The sequence below is a fragment of the Pecten maximus genome, chromosome 8 (genome assembly GCF_902652985.1).
Source record: "Pecten maximus chromosome 8, xPecMax1.1, whole genome shotgun sequence".
NCBI classification, from domain to species: Eukaryota; Metazoa; Mollusca; class Bivalvia; order Pectinida; family Pectinidae; genus Pecten; species Pecten maximus.
Genome location: NC_047022.1, coordinates 40779049 through 40802785, shown reverse-complemented (window position 1 = coordinate 40802785; position 23737 = coordinate 40779049). Strand labels below are relative to the sequence as shown.

Here is a 23737-nt window from a genome sequence, read left to right as displayed (position 1 = left end):
ATCCTTCAATATGAGGCTCACAACATATCAATTAGCCCCGTAATTTGCGCTTTGTGAATGCATTTCAACATTTCCATATTTTCAAATTACAAATTCAGCGAATTTTCGTTTTCAAATGTGTTCAAATATTGTGTATTCATGACTTATCACGCCCAATCAATACATGAAAGCTGGTATAACCTCGCGTTCTTTATAGTTTGGCAATCACTGGGGTTGTACATGTTCGTTTCTTTTAAACAATCTTTGCATTTTATGTTTCATTCATTAACCTGAACAGTTTTCTGTGATATAATATACCATTATCTTTAAAATATGGTTGTAATATAATCCATTTTAACCGAGTCCTGAAGCATTGAAGCTCACAGCGACATTAATCATCTAGAGGGGCGTCACGTGATCAATTGCTGACGTCATAATTACATTAGTTCAATGACGTCATCGTAATTATATCCACTGACCCTGGTAACTGTGATCGAAGAGATGATCTCTCTCCGGTCCATGGCCATATCCTGATAGCTGAGTCTTCACTGTGCCACACCTGCCACCAGAGTTTTACAGACTGGGACATCCCACGTGAGTATCCGAGCAATCAAGACTGCATAGAGGTTGACGAGTCGGTTTGTACTATTCTGATATCACGAAAAGGATTTCAGTTTTGAAAAGGGTTGTTATGATTTGTGAAACTGGTATATACTGTCACGGCGAACAATGTGTAACGGGGAAATATTGTCATGGTCGAACAAAGTGTAACGGGGAAATGCTGCCATGGACGAACAATGTGTAACGGGGAAATATTGTCACGGACGAACAATGTGTAACTGGGAAATGTTATAACGGACGGACAATGTGTAACGGGGAAATGTTCTAACGGACGAACAACGTGTAACGGGGAAATGTTATAACAGACGAACAATGTATAACGGGGGAATGGTATAACGGACGGACAATGTGTAACGGACGAATAATGTGTAACGGGGATATTGTATAACGGACTGATAATGTGTAATGGGGAAATGTTATAACGGACGGACAATTTGTAACGGAGAAATGTTATATCGGACGGACAATGTATAACGGGGACATGCTATAACGGAAGGACAATGTATAACGGGGACATGTTATAACGGACGGACAATGTGTAACGGAGAAATGTTATAACGGACGGACATTGTGTATCGGAGAAATGTTATAACGGACGGACAATGTATAACGGGGAAATGTTATAACGGACGGACAATGTGTAACGAGGAAATGTTATATCGGACGGACAATGTGTAACGGGGAAATGTTATAACGGACGGACAATGTGTAACGAGGAAATGTTATATCGGACGGACAATGTGTAACGAGGAAATGTTATAACGGACGGACAATGTGTAACGGGGAAATGTTATAACGGACGGACAATGTGTAACGGGGAAATGTTATAACGGACGGACAATGTGTAACGGGGAAATGTTATAACGGACGGACAATGTGTAACGGGGAAATGTTATAACGGACGGACAATGTATAACGGGGAAATATTATAACGGACGGACAATGTGTAACGGGGAAATGTTGTCATGGACGAACATTGTATAACGGGTAAATGTCAAGGGCGATCATTGATCATTTTGAAGTGGAAAGAATGAACGGACAAGGACAGTTTTTACTCATTGTTATCTTCTATAGCAACCAATGTTCGGGAATCAAAAATGATGTCATCGTTCCCGCTTTTCATCGCGAAGTCGATTAATGCACGTGAATATAGTTTGTAAGTCCGTAATATCATGATGAGGGTGGTCGGGTGGTAGAGTGGTAAAACACTTGCCTTTCATCTAGGCGACTGGGGGTCGATTCCCCGATCGGGCGTGAAAAGGTATGGGGTCGCCTGCCCGACCACGTGGGTTTTCCCCGTGTACTCCGGTTTCCTCCCACAGTAAGACACTTCGTTCGCTTCCATCCGGGCCAACAAGCGCTATTGATATAAGTTGATAGAAATTCGAAATTGTAGATTATTCAAGTGTATATTTAATATCATGATATCGATGTGTCGAGTATCTATAGGAGTATCAGTACTTACTATTGACTGAGGAAAATGTATAACTTGCTCTACACTAAAGCTACACGTCTATATCTAGTATAGTATTAGATTTCTAGGTGCTCGCAATGGCAGACGCTAGACGGTGTCGACCAGAAGACGTTAAAAGGACGGAGCGGGATGAGATGGTGTTCTTCGATGTTAAGGCACTGGCAGAAAAGAGGGCCATGAATGTGGAGAATGTCTACAACATCACACAGCTCCCTCCCCCGTCGCCCGATCTCACTTTGGGGCAAATAAAACGGCGAAACTCTAAAATCAAACGAGTTCACCAAGAGGAAAAGAAAATGTCCAGACAGATGGAACAGCGCCTGCAGGACATTTCCAATATATATCGGGTTGCCATACCATCCATGTCTGACAGTTACCACCGTGATAGCACCAGAAGTTCTGTCAGTCGCCTGCCACCGTTGTCGCCGACTGGGGGAATGATATCGGCCACACATCCACAGGGCCAAACGCGCCGGACCCCTGCTAATCCAGAGCTAGCTAAGGGCTCCATGTTCCGCGCAACCATGGCGGGACGCACTCGCACGTCCAGTTCTTATCGGGAGTTCGTCGGTCGTCTGTCATATCTCATTAACCAGAGTCGAGAGAAGATGACCAAACTTTACGGAAACTCCAATCTGTCCCTAGTTATGGAGTTCCTCGGAAAGGAGTGTCCTGACCATTGCGTGTACCTCGACTCCAGTCCCAGTGACAAGATGGCGGCCTTCCGTCAGCAGCAGTTTTGTATAAGCACCACAGTCCGGAAAATACTCAACAACGAGGCCAAGAAAAAACGACTTTCACTTTTGTCTTCAAAGTAGTTGTTGCAAAAAGAGAAAATAAACGAAATATTCAAGTAAGAAAATTTTCTTATTTTGAATGAACAACTGCTTTCAACAACATGAAAACGAAATCGAAAGTATTTCTCAGAATCGAGACTTAAAAGGAGACTCGAAAGATGTTAGACCATGTGTTCGTGAAGGGTAAGCGTCTTTTTCTTAATCATCGATGCCCATTTAACAAAAAAAGAGATCCAATGGGCCTATATCGCTCCCTTGCTTCTAATGCAACTTTGAAGCTTGTTCATATGCTAAGCTGATTACCAATTTATTCAAATATAGGAATATAACATACAACTGGTCTTAGATCAGGTCCCTGGGCCTCTTGGCTATAAACAAGTAGTCGTTTTTAACATACTTGATCATGTGACCTTGAGTGACAGAAGCCGGAGTGAATGACTACCAAGTTTGTTCATATGAACGACTCTGACCTACATTCAAGGTCACATGACCATGTATGTTTAAAAAAAAAAACGACAAACTTGGTAGCCCTTAGCTTCACTCTGGCTTGCTTTAGGCCCAATACCCAATGTAGTGCAACTGTTACAACGAATGTTTTTCATTGTTTCCGGTTCCCGCGTCGAAGAGAAAACAAGGTGTTTGGTCCAAATCAGTGTTGAATACTATATTCACATGAAGTTGTTATTTGTACAATGAAAGGTATAGTACTGTCATATGCAGCTTTCTAAATATCCTTGGAATAGTTTAAATAGTTTAGAGAAATGTTTTTCTTGTCGACTGTTGCCAAAAATTCATGATTACTTATTGGACTCATCCCAAAATAACATCCGTTAATACCTTAAATAAACAACGTATGCATCATGTTCAAGTTATCAATATTCCATCCATATATAAAACATTCATATTGGGGCAGAAATTACCTTTCAATATGGAATTGTGGTTTTTCAGGTTGTTATTGCAACGGTTTAGTTTATGGTGTGTTTTAATAAAGCCGTTGAGATGACAAACCTCACCAGTCGAACTCTAGTGGCTTTTTCAAGCTCTTTACTTCCACAATACATATATCGACGGAGAGAGGAAAACGTGACCTTTTTGATGATACCAAATTGTGTCTGGTTCTCAAGGACATGGAGAAAAACAAAACATGCTAAAATTGTTCTCGTGAGCTTTTACTTTATTTTTGAGAAATATGGAACGAAATCTAACCAGTTTCCCCTTGATCTAATAGACTGAACAGCTAAAGATAATCAACCTCTCAATGCAGAAACAATGCAGTGGTTTATTAATCCATGTGAAAGTACCAAGTGACGCCAATTTTGATGAGACACTCATCTTGTTTTTTCCTTCGAAACGGGAATTTGAAACGACACAAAACAGTCGTTGCCGCAAGTTACACATCTTGCCCTTCATCCCAGCACGCTACAGACCCAATATCAGGCCTCTGTGCCTCTTGGTTATTGACAAGAATTTCTTTAAAAGATTTAAGAATACAAGTACATTATATTTTACCTCCATGACCTTATAGGTCAAGGTCATTCATTTAATCAAAATTTATGGCTCTTCTCACCAACATGCGACACGCCTAATATCAGATCTCTAGGCCTCTCAGTTAGTTGACACTGGACATAAGCTCACCATCACAACTACAACTGGAGCCTCTTTAAGTGGGAAGGAACTGCAAATTATACTTTTATCATGACATCGGTCTTGGTACTTATAACTGGCAGTTTAAACAAAATTTCCATATATTTTATATATTGTTTTAGTTTAATGGTCATGTGTGTATGTAATAAATACTTATGAATTTACCCCCATTATATATCATCACTACTTATAAATTTACCCCCATTACATATCACCACTAGAATTTCATTTATGCATGACAAATCGGAAACAAAGTAGGAAGCTGTAGTAATATACTCTACTGGATTATCCTGTCCGTCATGTTGTCTAAAAACCCTTTCTGAATCTCTTCTGCATTACCAGTACACCTATACCCATACAGTGTATAACACTGTTTTTATTGTTGTCATAGTTACTGTAACTATGGTCCTTTTGAGTCCAAGCTCCACCTTAACCAACATGGATTACAAATGGAGTTCTCACCGTCAATATTACACTTTTTGTTTGATTTATGAAAATTTGCATATAGGATTTTTTTTGGTAATGATTGCCACATAAGTATGTAACATGACACTATTATGATGAGTTACAGTTGAGTTCAATCCCTGTGTCATATTCCATTTATTGCTGAGTTATACTACTTCCATCATCTATCATGTGCTGTCACACACGACACCACCTAAATATATGTGACCTCATGTTGTGTAAACCAACAACAGAAAGCACAGCTATAATACTATTCCTAATATATAGTGGGCACAGGAGATATACCTGGTATCCACTTCTGTGGAATTCTAGTTTAAACCACTAACAGAATGCATCAAGACAAATCACAAATCTACTAATCCTTTATTGCATCAGATACACCATTGTATAATATATTTGATAAAAAATATAGCAAAATTGTCAAAATGATTTCATACATGTATCTCTGATACAAACTGGATGAGGTTGATAAATGGATACAAATACATTATAACACATTGCATTTACTCCTACTAAGTAAACTTCAGGTGACTTCACCACCACAATTATCTGTCATCAAATACATTGTAGCTGTGAAAATCAAATGTTCATGTTACTGTTTGTTAATATTTACTTGGACAATCTGAAAGGAGACCTGATATAACAAGACCATGTATACTCTATCTTAAAAGAGCAATACAACTAATTTAACTTCAATTGAAGTATATACTCTTGAAACATTCAGTAAGAAAAAAGTTTTCCTTTTCGTACCTACCAGGCTAATGGTATAAAAGAACAACATGTTCTGATTTCATTATATGTCAAACTAAGTAATATCATGTTAAAATGTACTTGATCAGTTATATTAAAAGTAAATGAATATGATTCTTTTATTTACAAATTGATGCCTGCACACAGATCATGTAATTGGCAGCACTGATCAGAACAGAGAACATACAATGCACTTTGTGTGGTTATATCACGCATTTAAATCTCCTACGGCTAAAAAAATATGTTAAAACACACACCCTTCAAAAGTTAACAATTTCATGAGGCTATGTATCACCCCCGCAGATATACCTGCTATCTGTCATCAGAAATTAGAAACAACTGTGACAATCCAGGCATGTTACCTTGTAGGTGTATGTCAACTATGAATTAACTACCTGGGCTATCAGGGCAGACAACAAAAAGTGTAAAGATTGTAAAAAAAAATCAGTGTACATATTTACAGAAAAAAAATGTCCCCAGAATATAAAAAATTGCACTTGTAGAACAATGAATGCTGCCTTTTCATACTGATGCTACTTAAAATAGCACCAGGTTTGGTTGTTTGTCTCCCAATGAAGAATGAATGATATTTACTTATATTAACTAACTTCAAATCTCTAATATAACTTACTTTATATGCATTTATAGTTATTTGAACATAAATGTATAAAGCTATGTACTAAAATTTCCATTTTCCTTCCAGACTTAGAGTTATCTCCCTCAGATATTTTCCTTCCAGACTTAGAGTTATCTCCCTCAGATTTCTATCACCTTAATTGAAGTTTTTTAGAATGATTACAATGTTCCATTTGTTAGTTAGAGTTCACAAATGAAGTGAATGCAAGACTTCTGTAGAAAGAACAGCCATCAATCTACATAAACGTATTTGTTCCTACACACATTCCACTCCAGAACATCTCACTTTGATTCATTATCAAACATGCACATGGGGATTTACAAAACAGTCAAATTCAGAAACTGAAGCAGGAAGGTGGGGAGACATACATCTGCAAGCTTTCGTTGTCACACTACGATGCCTTTGACCTTGTGAAGTATGTCTTGGACGTCAAGGACTGATTTTCCTCAGACAAGTAGTAGAGACCAGCAGCAGGCAGCACAGAGGGTATACAGTAAAACAGACACACCCTTAACCGTTCAGCATTGAGCGTCCCATCATAGAAGGCACAAGCCCAACATCCAAGGGTAAGAAACAGTCCCTGGAAATAAAGGCAAGATTTTATCTCTGTACAATTGAAAATAGCCAGAAATTATACCAATTTGTAATAAGAACTTACTAACTGTTCAAATGAGTTGGGTAAAGGACATTGCATGAATATTTGTACAAGCTATTTGCTCTTCTAATGTCTTGAGTATTATCAACACTTTCAGATCCTATGATTTATCAACATATATTGAGGTGTTTAATATCAACATGTTTTGAGGTGTTTAATAACATGTATTGAAGTGTTTAATATCAACATGTATTGAGGTGTTTAATATCAACATGTATTGAGGTGTTTAATAACATGTATTGAAGTGTTTAATATTAACATGTATTGAAGTGTTTAATATCAACATGTTTTGAGGTGTTTAATATCAACATGTATTGAGGTGTTTAATATCAACATGTATTGAGGTGTTTAATATCAACATGTATTGAGGTGTTTAATATCAACATGTATTGTGGTGTTTAATATCAACATGTATTGTGGTGTTTAATATCAACATGTATTGAGGTGTTTAATATCGACACGCATTGAGGTGTTTTGAAGTGTTTAATATCAACATGTATTGAGGTGTTTAATATCAACATGTATTGAGGTGTTTAATATCAACATGTTTTGAGGTGTTTAATATCAACATGTTTTGTGGTGTTTCATATCAACATATATTGAAGTGTTTAATATCAACATGTATTGAGGTGTTTTGAAGTGTTTAATATCAACATGTATTGAGGTGTTTCATATCAACATATATTGAAGTGTTTAATATCAACATGTATTGTGGTGTTTAATATCAACATGTATCGAGGTGTTTAATATCAACATGTATTGAGGTGTTTAATATCAACATGTATTGAGGTGTTTAATATCAACATGTATTGTGGTGTTTAATATCAACATGCATTGAGGTGTTTAATATCAACATGTATTGAGGTGTTTAATATCAACATGTTTTGAAGTGTTTAATATCAACATGTATTGAGGTGTTTAATATCAACATGTATTGAGGTGTTTAATATCAACATGTATTGAGGTGTTTTGAAGTGTTTAATATCAACAAGTATTGAGGTGTTTAATATCAACATGTATTGAGGTGTTTAATATCAACATGTATTGAGGTGTTTAATATCAACATGTATTGAGGTGTTTAATATCAACATGTATTGAGGTGTTTAATTAATATCAACATGTATTGAGGTGTTTCATATCAACATGTATTGAGGTGTTTAATATCAACATGTATTGAGGTGTTTAATATCAACATGTATTGAGGTGTTTAATATCAACATGTATTGAGGTGTTTAATCAATATCAACATGTATTGAGGTGTTTCATATCAACATGTATTGAGGTGTTTAATATCAACATGTATTGTGGTGTTTAATATCAACATGTATTGAGGTGTTTAATATCAACATGTATTGAGGTGTTTAATATCAACATGTATTGAGGTGTTTCATATCAACATGTATCGAGGTGTTTAATATCAACATGTATTGAGGTGTTTAATATCAACATGTATCGAGGTGTTTAATATCAACATGTATTGAGGTGTTTAATATCAACATGTATTGAGGTGTTTTGAAGTGTTTTATATCAACACGTTTTTTTCTATTAAATTATTTTCAAAGAATTAGATCCCTGAGATTTCAGAATCAAAACATGTTTACAGTACTGCATAAATGCCCCGCTGGGGTTCAGAGCAAATAACTTTCTTAGATCCACACAATGAACTCTTGCCTAAAACAGAATCTGTTCCATCTTGATATTAGTGTAAACCAGTTCAAAAATCTAAAATTTCAATTCTTTCATTATCTATAATAGTTTGACTCGGCCTTATCCAGACTCTAGCCTATAAACTGGCCATATTACTAAGTCCTGTTCTCTCTTTACACTAGTATTGAAATCAACTCTATATAAACTGCCATCAACTTTGTTTTCATCCAGTGTACAGTGGAGGCATCATGTGCGCTTGGCAACTGTTTACATTAATACAGTGGTGATACAGGTAAATTATCAACTGACCCAGCATTGTCACTATCTGGGTATATATGGTCAGCCAAACACCTGGACTCCTTTCAGGTATAATAATGAATGCTGCCTTGATTATCAAAACATATTATATTGTATGTAATTGTATAAGATACTGACTGTTTTAATATGCAAGCGAGACTTTCTCTCGAGGGTCCAATGATATTGGAGTAGGAGAATGAGCTGATGGAGGATGTTGATATCACACGTGTGTTATAAATGACACCACTGCTACCAATATAGAATATTAACTCAAAACTAGTAATATTTTTGTAACATAAGAATGCTTTACCGTAAGTTGCATGCAGAAAAGTCTCCTCCTGTCTTCATTATCTCTGAAACTTGGGGCAAACCAAGCCAGGAAAATCTGACTGAATGCAACGGCAGCAGACATACGCTCCAAGTGCAGCTGGAAGTTCTTTGGTTCAAATATCTGGAAGTGGATACAAAGTATTAACCTATTACATTGAATGCACTTTAGATTAGTACACTTCACATACACACTACTGAGGGGACATGCTATTTGTTCAGTTATATAGATGTTCATATGTAATCTCATAGCAGGCATACTTAGACGACACCATAGGAGTTTGGATACAATTTTTTCTCTTTCTACTGCACTGTACAGACAGGAGACTCATTGACAATGAAATAAAATGTGTTTCTCTCATTAGTGTATCAAATACAAACATCCTACAGTGATGAAACTTGGTGTCCATCATGATCTTCATTTAATAGTGCTATATCTTTAAAGAAAATTAAATATTCTTGGGTTTTTTCCATCTTTTCTTTAATTAATAAACTGGTTATTATCTGTTATATTCTTAAAATATATTATCATTCTTATATATATATAGTTAAAGGAAGTTGCTTGCCATAATTTTTTTCACATTTAAATTATCCAGAGGCCATTTCCAAAAGAATTTTCATAATTAGATACAGCTTAAAATGCACAATATCAGATCAAGGAAACTACTACATATGAAGTTCAAGGTTAACTGTCACACTTAATATTTTGTGAGAAATAGCAAGACAGATGTTTAAAATCCACACAGACCAATACATTTTTGTCAGAAATAGTGACCCGATATTAAATACTTAAAATAGAAACCTAATCTATCAAAATCGAAGAACGGCACTTTTTAATGATTATGTACAAATGGTGAAGCAAGGATATAGCAGCACCTAAGCATTGAAGTATCATACAGATCCTGTATTACCACTTATAGTGACTATAATTGAAACAGGCTAATACTGTTGGAAAATATAATCAGGCATAAAAATGTATCATATAACTAAGACTTTCCCTTAAATGTGGAAAATCAAAATTGTCGGTAACCATGTAATGTATCCACATGACTAACTCCAGTTTACAATGACTTACTCCATTTTACATTCTCTTTCTAGCATTATTTACAAACATCAACTTGGAAAACAGTGATGCAAAACCTGCAACATATATTTATACAACAATTATTACGGTATAGACGATGTATTGCTATATATATTTTAAACCCATTTTACTTTTTAATGAGTATGAAATCTAATTAGTATAGTCGCTTTAATTGGCATATGGATGGATGGGTTGGGGACCATTTTCATCAACCTCCTGTACACTTTCAGACTGCACATACTATACAATGTCCCTTATCAATGTATGATATACTTGTTCAATGGAGTAAGTATCAAATACTCACTATAAAACTAAGTGCTTGCTTGGGGAAAGCCATTCCTCCCAATCCTACAAGAAACAGAATAAGGAAATCAAGTCGTAGAATCACACTGACTGGTCCCTTCTGTTCTCGTCTACCAACAGATGGTTTTGTTCTCATCAGCTGGATAACATTGGACACCCAGATACAGCCAACAAACAGAATGAAGAACCACATGTGCTACAAAACAAAATGAAGGAACAATTAGGGGGGAACATGCTAGCAAACATGATGGAAATAACACTTTTACTAATTAATCGCTAGAAATATATGTGTCCTGTGTTATAGAATAATGTTATAGAATCAAGAAATGATCATTTTGCTTCAGCATTATACGTATCACAAAATCTCGGTTTAAATACAAAAATGATTTCATGAATAATCTTGTTCATTTCCTTGTAAGACTCCACCATGTTTTGAGTACCAAATACATGTGTATATATCTTACTTACTATCATTATATATGACATATCATAGCTATTGTCAGGACAATTTTGTTTTGCTCAGTCCTAGCCTTAAAGAAGCAGCAGCTTAAAAAACACTTTACCATACAACACCAAACCCATATCATATAATACCACAATATTGACAAATAGAGTTGAACAATAGTGATAAAGTTTGTTGCTTACAGACCTAAAATAAGACTCGACTCATACACTGCAACACTTTGCCTTGTGAAAACATGTAAAATTTCATACACAAAATTGATGCCTAAAAATATCCTGTGTCCACTAACCTAACCAACCCTATTTTTTAAGTTAAAGGAATGACTCTTAATTAGATTCCTTGTCTATATAATCTTCGTCAAAAACTACTCAACCTACCTACACCATTTTTTCAGACATGTTAGCAGAAACTTGTATTTTTTAGACCTAAACTTTACAATTAATGATTAAGTCCTCTTTTGATGACTGATCAGTCATCACTATTACACTCACTCGGTCGATGAAAGTCTTGGAGTAGGTGAAGTGTCCGTACAGCAGCACCATCAGCAGTGGGAACAACCCCTGTCAATACAGAACACAGTTATAACAACAGCTTTTCAAAGTTGCTTTATCACTGACAAAGAGTATTAATGATCTATAACTTATGAAAACACCATTGGACTGTTGTATATATATAAATATAATTATTATATATTCAAACATTACCAAAAGTTACCAAAATCTAATACCATCATCCAAAAGTTTATACCTCTTACGGCAGATTCAAAGTGAATATTATAATATTAATTACTAGCTATATAGTATTGCCACTATTGGATTAGGACTCAATTAGTATTTTTTGTTGTCATCTGGTGTTTAGGTACAAATTTCTATACTGTGCGTCATTTTAAGCATTCTTCTGAGAAAAAGTGAGTCGAAAAAAAAAACATATTATGTTCTCAGTCTGGTTCACAAATATTAAATTATAAAATGTCATAGACATAAGAACATGCTAAGCAATTTTCCATTTCATCGTCATATAGAGAAAATTGTACTCGGATAAGACTACATTTAGTGGTTTACCAATGATCTTGACCAAAGCATAGCTCCAATGACACTGTCATCTCTGGACTTTCTGCAGGAGTACCACATCAACATGGGAGCCAAAATACTGACACCAAACATGCGGTACATTAAGATATTATCCGGATCCTTGATAGTTTTGTCACTGTACAGCTGTAATGATAAACACGTTATATTTATTAGGATAAATCATGATAGCTGGTAGCCTCTATGTCCATTACAATAAAATTACATCACTTTGGTGCAATGTACATAGACTTTGTGAATTATTGTTCTTATTCTTAATATGTAACAAATTGGAAAACGGTTTCTGCATTGATCCGACGCGCTGAGCCTGAGGACTTCCAAAGGCTGACAGGTCAATAACTGAGAAGTGTTTCCTTTAGCTTCTATCCAGTTGACAGCATTGGCATAATTGATACAATTAGCCACTATTCAAATTGTGAAAGAGTAGCAGATATACTACAGCACCACTTAACAATATTAGAGACAACGCACCTGCTGACCCATGAAAAATTGTGGAAAGAGGATCGTTCCGACTCCGAGCCATGATGTGAATACCATATCTGCAAACATAGCAGTCTTCCTGTCCACTTGACTGACTGCAAACCCTACCACGAGAGCTAATGCTCGTATCACATCAAAAACAGGGACCATTTTCAGTGCTTTTAGTTTAAAATATATTTAAACAATATTTTCAAACAATGCGCCGCTTTCCTCGAATGTTGCGCCACCTGGAGGACGCGTTCAGAGGTCACCTTGGCGCGTTCGTATAACTACAATAATTTGGGTGTGTTCGTACTTTAATATACAGGTCCAGACAGAAAAAAAAATAGATTCTTCCAACCTTTCATTTTAACAATATCTAAAAGCATTTGACCACATCCACTAGTGGAAACATGCAAGTATCAGTCATAATACTCACGGGGATGATCGGGATTACTCGCTATTTAGATTCCGTCAAAGTGATACCATTTGGATTCCAGATGAAAAAGTTCGTTTTGCGCCACATTACAGTTTACGACAGTAGAGCGATGCCCTCATTTTGGAAAATGTTTTGAGGTATTTAATTGTCATGGTGAAAATACCGCCGCTATTTATGCTGATATAATATAAACATACTAACAATACCTATGTCTATGCTAATATGTCAGAACGCGTTTTTATTATAAATTTTGAATTCAACGACACACTTAGTATTTTAATTAAATCATGCTATTTTTTATATTGTTTTCGGGTTACTGTGTTGAGTTGCTCTTGAGACATGTTGAATTTGTCTAAAAATCAACTCAGCTCTGCTTTTGAGACAAATTCAACATGCCTCAAGAGCAACTCAATTCATCACCCAATGAAATCGAACAAAGCAACATTCAGTCCTTAAATACACTTGTTCAATATAAATGCCAAATACATGTACATGAAATTTAGTTTAAAAATTGTCATTACATTATGTATTCATAATTCGGTACACGCATTTTCAACATTGTTGACTAAACATGCGGAGTTATGGGACACCTAGATAGCGAAATTAATTAACAATTTCAATCTCTTTCCATCATAATAGTGATTACCATCTAATGGTATTAGGTAAATTGCCAGAACTGCGAAAAATAACAATTTTTTTTCCATAACTTTGAAATTAGAAGACGACACACTCCAAACATCCCTTTACACAAAACCTACCGATGGATCTGTATTAACACTACGACTCGTGTCACCCGAAACATCAAAAGTATACTATTCAGTCAAGCCGTCAGGATTCGAAGAATTTGCAGCACCCTGTCGGAATATGATAAACACTTTCCGCGTCCCGTGGCACTACTGTACAAAAAATTGTATTTACGGAATATTATCTCCGTAAAAAACCACAAACTCTACATAGGAACTATATATACGTTACTACCCTTTTATAATATACATGTAATTTTATTCATCTACTATATATCGCGTATCAGTTACCATTAGGAATAACCCTCGCATGTTATCCTTTTCCCGCCAAAAATCTTCATTGTATATCACGCGATAAGAGCAGTTAACTTTTTTTAACCGTAATTTGCACCTTAACTCGAAAATGTCTTACGTAAAATTGTTCTAATGACGGATAGTCTAGCTATCCAAAACATGTCAACTGCATAAAACTTATCAGTTTACGGCGTCTTTCTACTTACTCCTATACGTACAAAATGTATATGAGGTCTTATTCCACCTGATTACATTGGTAGATATTACATGACAGTCTGTCAAAAGTTTCCTGTCGTGTAAACCTCTAATATTTTTGGAGTACTTTCTACTATGCTTGTTACGAACAACGGTCGGAGGTGTCATTTTTACTGATTCTTAATCTATAGCTAGCCTCCCCCCCCCCCCCCCCCCCCCAAAAAAAAAAACCCCAAAAACGTCTAAAAATGTGCAATACACAATAGGGAAGGTTCATATACATGTAGACTAACAGATTCTCATGTCCCTGTGATATCGTTTATGGAGCGCTGTTGAATACATCGGGTACCTCATCTGATTCCTCTACCAAATTATTTCACCGAACAGCGACAGCAGGACGTCGGACTTCTCCGCCCCACCTCGTTGTACATTATGTAGTAATAGAGACTATACAATGGTAACCCCTACTGTGACCTAGCCGTACACAGCGGTGCAGCAAACATCAGGTAGATCATGATGACCACGCAGGACAGATATGATTATAGCCCGAGTTTCCTCTAGCCCTGGCACCAGACCTGGACATTCTAACTAATAGATGTCTGTAATATGGTCCTTCAACAGACATGTCCAAGTCTGGTGTCCGGACCAGAGGAAACTTGACTGGAACACAGCAGAGTAAGGTACATGCATCTTGTTCAAGAATGCAACACATCCTTATGCACTGATCATGAGAATCAAACTGGCAACCCTAAGATCACACAACCCTGTACCCTACCACTAGACTGCAGTGTCATTGCCAGGACTCTAACTGCTGACCGTTAGATCACACAACCCTTCAACCCACCTTTAGACCAGAGCTTTAAATTGGCGACCTCCAAGTAAGATACCTTGTAGCCCTGTGTCTTATCACTACACAACAGTGCCTGTGATGGTGCACTGTGCTGTGACTCGAACTGCTGACCCTTAGGTCACACAGCCCTGCATCCTACTACTAGATACAGGTGCCTGCTTCTAGCCAGTATTAGATTCTAATAGAAACAAATATTAGCCTCTACTTCTAATATATCAACAATGTGTAACACTTGCAAGGTCGGAAGTGGGGGTGAGCTTCGAATCACTCTAAAATGTTGAATGTACACAAACGTCAGTAACATACCTTGGATTAGAATCCTTAAATATCAATGCATGTTATTCTTTTGTCGTGTCATAATGATTCAAAGATAAGAAAATAGACCAAAAGTAGTTGTGAAAGGCGACAATATATCAACTGTGGAATGGAAGTAGTAAGTTAAGCTATACATTTTAGAGCAGTTTTTGCAGAGTGCAATCCGATAGTCAACAGCCCTGTAAACAATACCATCTTAGTTGTTGACCAATCAGACTGTCCGTTTTAAATCAGCTCTAAGATAGATAGCCTACTACCGTTCTATAGTCGATGCATCGTCTGATCTTCAAGTGTTATACCTTATTGATATTGAGTAGGGAGGGGCTTATATTTTTTTCTACAGATACTAGCCAGAAGCAGATGCCAGTGTACTAGACCACAGTGTCCATGCTGTGACTCAAACTGGCAATCCTTAGGTCAAGCCATGTGTCCTTCCATTAGTCCACAAAGCCTATACCAGGACTGGAATAGGTGACCCCTGGATCACACAACCCTGTATCCTACCACTAGACCGCAGTGTCATTGCCAGGACTCCAACTGGTGACCATTAGATCACACAGCCTTGTATCCTACCACTACTCCACAGTGCCTCTTAGCCACCTGTAGCTTTTACACTAACTCTGTCACATTTGACTGATTTAACACAAGACCGGATCAATCACATCAATAGTTTATTATTACAAATTAAAATGGCAAAACTAATGTAAACATTCAAGAAAAAACAAATCTCAAACTGAACAAAAACACATGAAAAGTAATAAAAGAGTGATTGATATATAAAAATGCAACATTATTTGGTCAACAATCTCATGTATTCATATTTAAGCAGAAGAAAATTTAGCATAAAATTTAATCTAGATTAGCAAAAATCATTAAGCCTAATTTTCAGGTAGATGATCATTGTATTTGGGCAACTGTCCCCACTTGTTGGGTTTGAATTTGCGACCCAGATGTGGAGGGCTAGTGATAAAGTGATGGTACATCTTAACCACTCGGCCACCGCTGCCCCTTGTAGCAAAATAAATCCAAACCAAATCTAAAACAGTACACGAATGTATACACTTCAGTGTATTATATTGCACATATATCCTTACAGACAGAAATTAACAGGAATACACTTTAAATTACAACAAGAGATCCCAGAGGGATCTTGGCGCCCACCATTGAATGATCTTCATAGGTTCCATGTCAGATTGATCTTTTCTCCCTTCCTCTTACTAATCTGTATCAATTGAGAAACATCCCTCCAGTGCTTTTTAAACAAGGGAAACTTATATATGAAATTTGAGATTTAGCGATAATGGTTGTCTGTCGACAATGTTTTCAGATTGGTCCAAAAATGCAATACGACGGACCAAGGGGAATCTACATATGAAATTTGAGAAGGATCCCTTCAGTACTTTCTCAGAAATAGCGATAACAAACTTCAATTGTCAAAATCCAAGATGGCTGGCTGTCGGCCATGTTGTTTTCCGAACGGTCCCAAAATGCAATGTACATAACAACAGATCAAGGGGAACCTACAAATAAAATTTGAGAAAGATCTCTTCGTTACTTTCTCAGAAATAGCAATAACAAACTTCAACTGTCAATATCCAAGATGGCTGCCTGTCAGCCATGTTGTTATCCGATTGGTTCCAAAATGCAATATGCATAACAACAGACCAAGGGCAACCTACATATGAAATTTGACAAAGATCCCTCCAGTACTTTCTCAGAAATAGCGATAACAAACTTCAATGATCAAAATCCAAGATGGCTGCCTGTCGGCCATGTTGTTTTCCGATCAGTACCAAAATGCAATATGCTTAACTAGGAACCAAGGGCAACCTTTGCATATGAAATTTGAGAAGGATCCCTTCAGTGCTTTCTCAGAAATAGCGATAACAAACTTCAATTGTCAAAATCCAAGATGGCTGCCTGTCAGCCATGTTGTTTTCCGAGCGGTCCCAAAATGTGATATGCATAACTAGGCACCAAGGGGAACCTACATATGAAATTTGAGAAAGATTCCTTCAGTACTTTCTCAGAAATATCGATTACAAACTTCAATGGTCAAAATCCAAGATGGCTGCCTGTCGGCCATTTTGTTTTCGAATCGGTCCCAAAATGCAATATGCATAACTAGGGACCAAGGGGAACCTACATATGAAATTTGAGAAAGATCCCTTCTGTACTTTCTCAGAAATAGCGATAACAAGAATTGTTTACGGACAGACGGAGGGACGGACGGATGGACCACGGACGCAGGGCGATTTGAATAGCCCACCATCTGATGATGGTGGGCTAACAATGCAAATCAAATCCCAGAAATAAGTTGGATGATTGAGATCATTCTAGTAAAACATAACGTAAAACTTTATACAAGAGGCCCAGAGGGCCTGTATTGCTTACCTGGTTTGATTTGACCAAAAATAAAAATAATGTTCATGTTCAATTCATTTATAGCTTCATTCGTTGATGTCAAACAATGCCATATATGGTTATGACGTGGGGATCTCAACTGCTTCAATGATATAACCCAGAAACCAAGTCCAGACTCCCAAGGCGTGTGAAAAGAACCCAGGGAATTGTTTTTACAACATGATTGTGTTTAAAGGAACCGAGTCCCGTAGGGTGGAGAAAGAACCCTGGGCCTTTTTTTACATTAGGATTGAATTTATCTCTTGATGTCCAACAATGTCCTATATGATTATGGGATCTTTCTGACCAAATTTGGTTCAAATCTATTCAGGACTTTTTGACTAGTGTATTTAAAGGGAATGTTGACGGATGACTGATGTACGACAGTCGCCGTACCATGACATAAGCTAACCGGCCCTTCGGGTGAGCTAGTAAAACAAGTGGCCCAATGGGCCTATCATTCACCTGGTATTCACTTCTTTGGTGTCTCTATACTTTTCAGTTAATCAAAAGAATTTGTTTCTCTGTTTTGATAAATTAACTTTAATATAAATATGTAGGTCAAGGTGATTTTGTTTCAAAATTTTGTCGCGCATGTAACAAGGAAAGGAATTTTCTCATGCCTCATCACAGGAACCTACCTGTACCTTACATCTTGATTCAAGACCTTTAATCAGAAGAAGTTGATTGAGTGTTTTAACAAATTTGATCCTGGAAGCTTGATAATGGTTAAGATCACCCAACAGCCATACATCTTGATCCAAGTGTAGACAATGAAAGTAGCTGAATAATAAACAACCATAAAGCGTTCCATCATAGAACATGGTTCTGTGCATATTCTAGCATCTGTCTTTGGCTCACGATAGCCAAAGGGTTCATGGTTGGGTTTTTTTCAACTACAATATAGATTACTCTTACTGTATCTTACTGTATTTCTAGTACTGTTTATATCATGTGATTGTGTTTGTATACTTTGTGTCTTGATGAAAGGGTGTAGTGCCTCGAAAATTTGACATCTTTCATTGTCAACACTGTTGAACTACTTCTTTGTTCTATATATATAAATATGTATACATGCACAAAATCCATTTCATCAGACCTTAAAATACATACAAGTACATAAGTTAGGCAGTAGCAGCACATTGTAGAGGTATACCAGAGACGAAGTGAGATACGAAAAATAAAGGGACATAACTCTGTAAAATGAGATGTGATATACAGACTGAGTAATACTCGAACATCACAAAAGGTATTTTCATATTTGGCAATTATAGGGTAATGAATATACCCTGTCTGGGACAAAAAAATTGACAATAAGGGGACTTATACATTAAAACAGAAGACGATGTTAGAAATGACAACAACTATTGGTGAGGTGTTTACACACACACCGAGATCTAGTATTACAAATACACACTCACTCAAACAACTGCTTAGTATCAAACCCTGGACCTATTCTAGACACTCCAGCACAATTCACTATCATACACATACTGTAAAAGTGGATATTTTCACGCGTTGAAATTTTTGCTTAGTCAGCCTCCAAACTGTTCGCGGTGTGGATATTTTTGCGCTGTCAGTCATGTTGAAAAGGTATTTTCGCGTTGCGATGTCATTAGCCATGTATATAAAGTAGGTTTACTACCAGGAACTTGCGTCTTGGATAATAGTGTATTTAGTTTATTTGGTGGAAATATTCGCGTGCCAATATTTTCACGTGTTATTATATTCGCATGTGGATATTTTCGCGGATATTTAATGTTCGCAAAATAAGCGAAAATTTCCATGCCGCGAACATTTCCACTTTTACAGTAGACTTTCAGTATTGGTCATTATTTTTACATAGTCCCATATTTTTCAATTAAATAAATATTTTCCTTATATACTAATGCAAATGCAGATTATAAGAAATATTTTTGTTTGTCCACACACTGAATACATCATGTACTACAATGATATATTTCTTTCAAAATAAACTGAATATGTCTGGTATAAAGCACATGTGCTTAAGAGATACCTTATGTAATGAGATAAAATGCAATGTGGAAACAGATGGACACTTTAAACTGACACTGTTATAAGTTGATTAACCTTCATGACTATTTTTATTATGACTTACTATTGTTATATATATTACCATAGGAGTATCTCATTATTATGGGGGGAAATATTTTTATATAAAAACCTAAGGGAATAGTTTGATTTTAGCCTGGACAATAAATATGTATAACCAATGACCATATTACACTTTGTAATGGCCAACATCTGCCTTGTGTAGTCTGACCAGTTATCTCCCTTTCTTGGCCTCCTCTTTTACCGTTTCCTCGTCTACTTCCTTATCCGACTCCGAGATCTCAGCACTTGTATCTGGAGCAGTTTTTGTGTCGTTTAAGTAAGTCAGGATCATCCCGTTCATTGGTAGTAGGAGAAGAGGAAGGTACATCAATGTCCAGCCAAGGACCTCCCCACGACCCATGATCTTAGTGGTATATTGCATATAGGCTTTAGCTGTGTACACCAAAACGACAGTCTGGCAATAAATTAAAAACAAAATATTCAACACACTACCATCTCATACCATACAAAACATCATGTAAACAGAATCTCCATAAGCATTCCTTTCCAGTAAGAAGCCCCTCTCAATAGGTCCATAACATACAAAGTTTTCTGTCCGAAACTAGGACTGTTGGCTGGGGCCCAACTCTTACCTCATCCCCAAACATCCTCAAACAAGTATTTTTGTAGACTATGACATTGATTGTGTTTTTGGTGAAACGGTATAAATATTTTATATAACTTTTATCTGATAAGTTTTGAATTAGTCTAGAACTTACCAAGACCTGTCCACTAAACACTGCCCTGACATCTCGTTTGTTGATGAACTTTGGCACAAACCATGTGAGGATGCTGAAACACATGGCAAGAGCTCCAATACTTCTGGCTGTGTGTAGGTGGTACTTGTCCAGCTTTCTTCCCTGTTACAACAAATACATCAGACATACTCATCACCTCATTTAATTAATTTAATTATTTAATCATATGATTTTCCTGTTCTACTGTATACCTAACACAGCCATGTCATAAATATCAACAAGACACATGTCATAACACTAATATGATGTCATAGATAATATATGATGTCATAGATAATATATGATGTCATAGATAATATATGATGTCATAGATAATATATGATGTCGTAGTAACCAAAAACATACGTCACACAATAGTCTCTGTAGAGAAAACATACTGTCTGAGTCAAATTTGCATGTCTTCCTTAGAAACCAATTTGAGAGTTCTCACTTATTTTATCTGGATAAGACTAATGTGATAAACTTGTGGCTATATGTAGTATTATAATCTGGGTCTATAATTTGAAAATGTACTTAATCCTTAAGAAACTACAACAAACCCTGTCCATCTAAAGCCATAATAGGACTCAATGACAAAGCTCATTATTTATAACATACCTTTATACCTGTTGTCATGAGTGGGAAGGCCATGAATGCCAAGGATACAAGGGTCAACATCAACAAGTTGAGGTTGCATATTAGAGTTATCCCCCTTGACTGTTTATTAGGCCCTTCACTGATTTTGGGTCGAGACTTCAATAACTGTACAGCATTTGCAAGCCACCACAAGGAATTTCCTAGCACACCAAACCATAGATGCTGTAATAGATATGAAGAAAAAAATGTTTTTTTTTCTCAAATAAGTATCATTTAATACTATATTATTATTATGCTATCAAATAGGATCAGCTCTAACACCCTTCAAATAAATAATACATTATCTGAGAAAGCTATGGCATTGGTACTATAAACAGTTTACTTACCTTGTCAGTAAAAAGTTTTCTATTTGCAAAATGGCCAGTAACAACTATGGAAAGAAGGCATATCAATCCCTATAAAAGAAATTGGAAAGAATAAGTGAAGAATGAAACAACTTATTGAATGAAAGCTCAAGATACACACAATGTAAATAAGTTGGAGGATTCTAAAAAAAAACATGTTTTTGGTACAATATATAAACTTTTGATAGAAGTTATTTTAGTCAAATGTGTCACATACAATGTACACATGATGGGGGATTACATCCTTAACCATTACCATAAATCTTGACCACAACAGAGCCGCTGTGACTGTACTGTCCTTGGATGATCTACAGATACACCATATTACAGCTGAACCAATCAGAAAAGACCCAAACACTCGATTCAGATGACAGTGGAGAATGTCAAGCTTCAGGTCTTGGGTCTGAAAGCAGAGGAGGGATAAATGATGATATAGAAAAAAAAAAGTATTACAACATTCAAAAAATATCTTGATAACATCATGATAACATTATCAGTTTTTCCTCTAGTAGCACTGTCTAAAACCATCAAAATAATGATAAACATACATAGTGTGGCGGAGACATACAGTCTTGGAAATTAAAGTTAATATTTTAATACATTTTTCATATAATATTTTAAACAGTGTGTATAGTAAAAGTGAGGTTGTGAGTTTCTGGTGTCAAATGTATGTCACTGTCTATGCAACTGTAATCAAGTCCTGTTCTGTGTCAGTGTCCATGTCAAGTGCCATGTGCTTGTGTTTATGTTTTGTATTTGTGACCCTAGACCTCATACCTGGCACCCTTCACCTGTAACCATATACATGTGACAACCTCTCGCACACCTGGCCCACCCTGCACATGCAGAGCTGGGACAGAGCTAGTCAGACCACCAGGGGATACAAAGAGCCATGATAAGGTTTATTGTCAAAAAAGGACGGAATTTGTATTTGGACTCATGATCAACCCCTGTCACATTGATAGAGGTGTCCTACTGAGACTATATTTATATGGAATAAATGTGATAAGAAGGAACTCTGCACCATTGTGTTTCTCATTCTGCCTCTGCCCCAAATCCCCACCCTGTTTCAATAGCATAATTACATGTAATACCATTAAATTTCATAACTGTACAATATATAAAACTCCATTTAAACACGCTTATACAACTGTACCTTTGATTTTAAAGCTATGAGTAAATATTTTTTCTGATCAATGCAGGGTAGCAAGAATATATGGTAATACATAAATATAGTTACCAGAAATACATGTATCACAACTCCTTAACAATACCAACCTGAAGTTGAATGGTGAGTTCAGGTCTAACATAAAGTCCAATTCCAGAGAAAGCCGTGAACACCGTGTCAGCTATCAACCAGGAGGGCAGGCTCCAGACTCCGAGGAGGAGAAAGGCAACCAAAAAAGCTGCTCCTCTCAGATAGTCAAACTTGTCTGCCATACCTGAATTATTATACTCTATTTTTACCTAATGAATTTATGTTGATTTTGCTCATATGATTTTATGTAAACATTGAACAGATCATAAACAGGACCATATCTTGTCTTATAAGATAAACAAAAAATAGCCAGAAATACCCCTAACAAAAGACATGGACATACATGTACTGTATTACGTCCCTGCACAAGAGCAGGCGTGTCCCTGCAGCTGACAGGCTGAATCAATGTATAGCCTATTTCGACTGATCATGGGACTACAATATCGAACCGTTACATGAAATAAAAAGGATACTGCTGTGCGTATGTATTAACTTAAGCAATATAACTGTTGGTCCCAAGACGCGTCAGATTCTGGTATAAAGACCTAAAAGCAAATGGACAAGACTTTATTGCTTACCTGTATCTTTGTTTTCCAGTTAATGGATGATCGTCAATGTCAACATAGAGCTTAGTCGTGTAACTATTAAAAGACTACTAAAAGGAAACACACAGATGATCAAGATCACATTGAATTAA

The 23737-nt window shown here is 36.4% G+C and overlaps 3 protein-coding genes across 5 annotated transcripts; 1 reads left to right on the top strand and 2 right to left on the bottom strand.

Annotated features, from left to right (window-relative positions):
- Positions 1-424: 424 nt before the first annotated feature.
- Positions 425-2936, top strand: LOC117333773. Of its 2 annotated transcripts, none has more exons than XM_033893196.1 (2): positions 425-573; positions 2135-2936. In XM_033893196.1, the coding sequence occupies exon 2, from the start codon at positions 2152-2154 to the stop codon at positions 2890-2892; it is 741 nt and encodes a 246-aa protein (XP_033749087.1). In that variant the 5' UTR covers positions 425-573; positions 2135-2151; the 3' UTR covers positions 2893-2936. The 2 variants fall into 2 exon arrangements, with proteins under 2 accessions (XP_033749087.1, XP_033749088.1); XM_033893197.1 differs by having other exon boundaries at positions 440-573; positions 2143-2936.
- A 2388-nt stretch (positions 2937-5324) lies between these two features.
- LOC117333529 lies at positions 5325-12955 on the bottom strand. Its single transcript, XM_033892864.1, has 6 exons — positions 12703-12955; positions 12205-12357; positions 11635-11703; positions 10682-10876; positions 9277-9417; positions 5325-6947 (listed from the first exon to the last, which is right to left on the bottom strand). Exons 1-6 carry the CDS (start codon positions 12859-12861, stop codon positions 6759-6761), a joined length of 906 nt encoding a protein of 301 aa, XP_033748755.1. The 5' UTR covers positions 12862-12955; the 3' UTR covers positions 5325-6758.
- Positions 12956-17711: 4756 nt separating this feature from the next.
- Positions 17712-23702, bottom strand: LOC117333528. 2 transcript variants are annotated; one of them, XM_033892862.1, is made up of 7 exons: positions 23619-23702; positions 23061-23224; positions 22039-22185; positions 21765-21833; positions 21400-21600; positions 20764-20904; positions 17712-20459 (listed from the first exon to the last, which is right to left on the bottom strand). In XM_033892862.1, exons 2-7 carry the CDS (start codon positions 23220-23222, stop codon positions 20217-20219), a joined length of 963 nt encoding a protein of 320 aa, XP_033748753.1. In that variant the 5' UTR covers positions 23223-23224; positions 23619-23702; the 3' UTR covers positions 17712-20216. The 2 variants fall into 2 exon arrangements, with proteins under 2 accessions (XP_033748753.1, XP_033748754.1); XM_033892863.1 differs by lacking the exon at positions 23619-23702 and having other exon boundaries at positions 23061-23611.
- Positions 23703-23737: the final 35 nt, after the last annotated feature.